The sequence below is a fragment of the Syngnathus floridae genome, chromosome 10, assembly GCF_059516105.1.
Source record: "Syngnathus floridae isolate MCC-2025c chromosome 10, RoL_Sflo_1.0, whole genome shotgun sequence".
In the NCBI taxonomy this organism is placed as follows: domain Eukaryota; kingdom Metazoa; phylum Chordata; class Actinopteri; order Syngnathiformes; family Syngnathidae; genus Syngnathus; species Syngnathus floridae.
The window spans coordinates 14,107,501-14,112,572 of NC_142422.1; the positions used below are offsets into that span (position 1 = coordinate 14,107,501).

At 56.9% G+C, this 5,072-nt stretch overlaps 1 protein-coding gene across 5 annotated transcripts in view; it reads left to right on the forward strand.

The window, feature by feature from the left end:
* The window catches only part of tg (thyroglobulin), a 16,930-nt gene extending 12,753 nt beyond the window's left edge, over positions 1-4,177 (forward strand). For 2 of the 5 annotated variants that reach the window (XM_088386906.1, XM_088386909.1), the window contains 13 exons: positions 19-153; positions 327-509; positions 1,229-1,430; positions 1,495-1,573; positions 1,651-1,801; positions 1,879-2,069; positions 2,335-2,499; positions 2,559-2,714; positions 2,936-3,117; positions 3,180-3,278; positions 3,343-3,483; positions 3,688-3,866; positions 3,953-4,177. In XM_088386906.1, the coding sequence (XP_088243032.1) occupies positions 19-153; positions 327-509; positions 1,229-1,430; positions 1,495-1,573; positions 1,651-1,801; positions 1,879-2,069; positions 2,335-2,499; positions 2,559-2,714; positions 2,936-3,117; positions 3,180-3,278; positions 3,343-3,483; positions 3,688-3,866; positions 3,953-4,044 (1,955 nt within the window). In that variant the 3' untranslated portion in view covers positions 4,045-4,177. Of the gene's footprint in view, positions 1-18; positions 154-326; positions 510-1,228; positions 1,431-1,494; positions 1,574-1,650; positions 1,802-1,878; positions 2,070-2,334; positions 2,500-2,558; positions 2,715-2,935; positions 3,118-3,179; positions 3,279-3,342; positions 3,523-3,687; positions 3,867-3,952 lie in introns of those variants that run through there. The other 3 variants (XM_088386907.1, XM_088386908.1, XR_015860815.1) reach the window with 3 other exon arrangements.
* The last annotated feature ends 895 nt before the right edge of the window (positions 4,178-5,072 follow it).

Sequence of the window (5,072 nt, forward strand, 5' to 3'; positions counted from 1 at the left end):
CTTCTTGCCGTCCATCAGTGTCCATGGAGCAGTGGAGTCTGCTGCCCGATTCGGTGCTTGTGCTGGACGCGTCCTCACCTTCTTACGATGTCATACACATCAGCCGCGACATCGCTGCCGATCCTCTTCGAACCAGGGATTGGTGTCTCCATGGTAACCTGGCCTTGCTGATCACTGGGCGAAGTTGACAATCCAATCCATTAATCCCCAAACAATTCTCTCGCAATTTTGCATCGTGGACACGAAAGTGATTTGGGAGGCAACTCGAGTTGAGCGTCACATGACGGCGGTGAGGTCACTTCTTGTGTGCACTCTTCCCATTGCAGCCTGCCAGGAGGCGAAGTCTTGCGCCGCCGTGTCATTGGCCGAATGGGAGTCCGCCACCCGCTGCATCCTTTACCCCGACACCACTGTGTGCGCCCTAAGCTCCGCCCCTGGCTCGGAAAGCCCCGCCTTCACCTGCCGGCTGGTGGTCCGAGAGCCCGCCCCCCAGGTGTACCTGAGGAGAGGTCAGCTGATCTAAATGACTATTTTGTTTTGTGTACATGTGTAGCAAATGAGCGGCTCAGTGGCACACTGGTTAGCACGTCCACCTCACTGTTAGGAGGGTGCAGGTTCGATTCCATCCCCGGCCCTCCCTGTGTGGAGTTTGCATGTTCTCCCCGGGCCCGCGTGGGTTTTCTCCGGGCACTCCGGTTTCCTCCCACATCCCAAAAACATGCTTGGTAGGCCGATTGAGCACTCTTAATTGTCCCTAGATGCGAGTGTGGATGGTTGTATGTCTCTGTGTGCCCTGCGATTGGCTGGCAACCGGTTCAGGGTATCCCCAGCCTACTGCCCGTTGACAGCTGGGATAGGCTCCAGCGCGCCCATGACCTCCATGGGCAACAAGGCGGTACAGAAAATGGGTGGATGGATGTAGCAAATGATGCACTATAACTTTTCACGTTTGTGTGTTAGTCACACACGTGTGTTTGTGTGCATGTTTTTGTTCACGTCTGTTTTTTTATGTTTGTTTTTTATGGTGTTGTGTATATACGTGTGAGTTATTCCTGCGGGTGCGGGTGTGTGTGTCTGTGTGTGTGCATGTGTATGTATGTGTGCATGTGTATGGGTACTTGGGAGGTGCGCTATGCGTATGTGTGCGGGTGTTAGTTCGCGCGATATTGCCCCATTTGTGTTTTTTGAATGCACGCGTCGCAGTAACGTGCATTCACCTTGTCATTAGCGGCGGCGGCAGAGACAACCGTGGCCATCGCGGGTCACGGCACCCTAAGGGGCATCGCCACGGAAATGGCGCTGGGCTTGGGCAGGAAGCGGGTGCTGCAGTTCCTCGGCGTTCCGTATGCCCGTCCGCCCATCGGATCGCTACGCTTCCGAAGCGCGCAGCCCCCCGATTGGAATGGGACACGGGATGCCTCTAAAGCGCGGTATGTCCGATCATGCCCGGCGGCCACGTGAAAGGAGGCTGACGCATGTGCGCACGTCCCTCAGGTCCGGCTGTGTCCAACCAGGCAGAGCGGACGCCAGCGAGGACTGCCTCTACCTCAACGTGTTCAGGCCTGTCGCCATGGTGACCGACGCCATTTTAAGTCACATGCAAATGAGGTAACCTGACACTGGCTGACCTTTGCATGCATGCTCGGTCAGAAGGGGCGCCTCCCGGTGCTGGTCTTCTTTGTCAACCCATCGACTGATAACAGCCGAGCCATCCTGGACGGCTCCGCCCTCGCAGCGATCGGAAACCTGCTGGTGGTGACAGCCGCGTACAGGACAGCGGCTCTCGGTTTCCTCAGCACAGGTCCGTAGCGCAAGCCAGCACGCGCCCAAAAAAATACATTGTGTCCGCATTTGACGCACTCGCAACTCGGCATGCAGGTGCGTCAGACATGGACGGCAACTGGGGTGCGTCAGATCAGGAGGCGGCCCTGGCCTGGGTCAAGGCCCACATTTCAGCGCTGGGCGGAGACCAGAGCAGAGTGACGGTGGGGGCCGAATGCGACGGCGCCAACATCGTCAGCCTGCTCCTTATGCGCCGTACGCCCCTTTTCCATCGCATGTTGCTCATGGTCAGTACTAAGCACGTGCCTGTGGCTGTGTGTGCTCCATCTGTGTAGCAGCGGAGGAATCGCCACTCAGTCCTGTTATTGGTCAGAACAAGAGAGAGCAAACATCCCTCGTTCTACGTGTGCATCTGTGCATGTGTATTGTTAGCTTTTGCTTGTGCATTCTTGCTTTTCTACACGTAATTGTCCCATGCTGTTCTTCACGCTTGTTATTCATGTGCTGTTTGTCACACGTGCGTCCTCTTGACATGGAACGTGGGGCGTGCAGGGCGGCTCGCTGTTCTCTCCGACATTGTTCCAAACGCCATCGGCCGCCAGACGGCTGACGTTGCGCCTGGCCGCCGAGCTGGACTGTGCCACGGATGACGACCGCCGCTTGATGGCATGCCTCAGGGCGGCGTCTGTGCACGCGCTGAATGCTGCTCAGACTAAGGTAGGCCACGTGACGCGGTGCCTGGCGAGTCCTGCCCACACCACTTCTTGTCTTTATAGCTGCTGGTCGCTGGCGGGCCACTCCAGTTCTGGTCACCCACGTGGCCCCGCAACGATGATGCCGCCGCCGGGGAGCCGGCGTCCCTGCGCAGAGTCGACCTCCTCCTCGGAACGTCACAGCATGACGGGATCATAGCCCGGATGCAAAGCGTCAAGGTCGGAGGTCATAGCGCGTTGGAGCGGGACATTCACGCTCATGCGCACATGCACACGAACATGCTCACTCACATGGATGAGTGAGAAGACACAAACATGGAAACATTGATGAGCGTGCATGCAAACACACATGCACATAGATGAGTGGTGGAAAGCATCACGGTGATTTGATTGCACGCACACGCAAAGTCACGCGCCCCTTGCATTGTGGGTGGTGTCAGGACTTTGCAGCGGCGCTGCCTGGTGGCAAGACGGCGTTTTACCAGGTGCTGAGCCGCTTGCTGGGCGGAGCCTCGGGAAGCTCGCTGCTGAAGGAGGCGGCCACGTGGTTCTATTCTCTGGACCATAGCTCCGCCCCCGCTGGATACAACCTCTTCTCACGCGCCTTCGACAACGCCACCAGGTGGGCGGGCGCCGGTTGACTGCGTCTTGAGTGTTACTGATCGCTTGCCCATTTGGCTGCAGAGACCTGTTGGTGGTCTGTCCCAGCTTGCGGATGGCCAGCCACTATGCAAAGAGCGGTGCCAATGTCTTCCTGTATCACCAGCCGGAGAGCGGCAGCAGGTGCGGTGCGCCCAGCCCAAGGCTGCTTGGAGCCGTCCTAACCCGGCCCGCTTCCCATTTGCAGGGCCGAGGACTCGCTGGCGCCGGACGTGCAGCTGCTGTTTGGAGTGCATCTTCGGCCCACCGCCTCAGCGCGCTTCACTGCTGCCGAGCGGCGCCTCTCGCTGGCTATCATCAGCTATGTGGCCAGCTTCGTCAGGAGCGGGTGACAACCACGCACACCAATGGACTGACAGTGGGCCAGGTTGTCTGCCCATGTGTCTGCCTGACTTACAAACTGACCGACAGACAGACAACCTGACAAACCCCTAAACACAAGGCTGCATGACAACGTGAAGGAGTGACAGTTGATTTGTTAGACAGACACGCTCCAAATTTCACGATGCGAGGCTTTTTCTTTTGCCCTCAGCAATCCCAACCCTTCAGTGTCATGGCCGGCGACCTCTCTGCCCCGCTGGCATCCGGTACTGTCCTCTGAAGCTCCGCCCATCTTTCTGGAGCTAAGCCCCACCCTTAGCCAGAAGCAAGGCCTGCGCCAGAGGAGCTGCTCTTTCTGGAATCATCTGGCAAAAGTGCTCACGTCAAACGGTCGGTCAGATCACGCGACGCGCTCCTGCGACGACGCATTACGCCCCAGCGGCCTTTCATCCCCCCCACTATCCCTTCGTCTGCAGGTCAGCTGGAGGAGCAACCTACGTTCAACCCTGAACTACCGCTGGATCCAGCACACAGCCAATCGCAGAGCGACAAAGACGCCTACAACTGACCGCGACCTCTCCACGACTGCCGTGATGTCGTCATCGCCGCAGTGTCATCACTCGCAATATGGAAATGACTTGTTGATTTTTACTGATCTTTCTTCAAAGAATCAATTCGTTAATTAAAAGTACAAATTGCAACTTGTTGTCATATACATAGAGCAATGAGCGGGGGGGGCCTAATGGGGTGCAGCCCTAGGCATCCACACGCGGGGTGCGACCGCAAGCAGTAGCTTGGCCTACGGCCCCACGTGAATTAAATATACGTATCCGTGGGCAAGGTTTGTAGAGGGAGTGTCCCGCTGAGTTGGACGGTGCCTCACCGTTGCAATACACACGTAACATGCACATGAAGTGTGTGACAGAGTGCACGTGCAAACTACATCCAATGTGAGGCACTGTGCTTCTGCAGGTATGATGGGGTGTGGCCCCACCCCGGGGTGTGGCCCCACACCTGCTCGGCACCACCTCTACATAGGTGTGTGCTATAAAAAGGAACACGCACAGACGCACGCACAGCACAAGAATGTGGACGACAACAATGCTCCTAGCCATGGGTATCACAGGTCAGCCAGAGGTCAAAGTTCACACAACAAGCTGTTGTTCTGTGTGTGTGAGTTGTGGCATTTCTCAACATTTCTGAAGTGTGTTCTATCGTGGGTGGCATTTACATGACGACAATGTCAACTGGCGTGTCGAGCGGCGCGTCAACCGGCGCGTCCACTGCCGCGTCCACCAGCGCGTCCACCGGCACGTCAACTGGCACGTCGACCAGCGCCTCAACCATTGTCAGGACGACCAACAGGCAGCCAAACAACACCAGAGGCTACACCACGCTTGCTGACTCTGCAGCAACAAACGGCAGTGCCGCCACGACTGGCAAGGGGACGAGCGGAACAACGCCGCCCTTTGAGATGCCACCTGCCGCAACGGCGACAGAGAGAGTTATAATGCGGCAGGCTTTGATGTCTATTCATATGCAAATGAGTTAGGGGGTCATAAAATTTTATGATCTATTGATGTTAAGATTTATGAC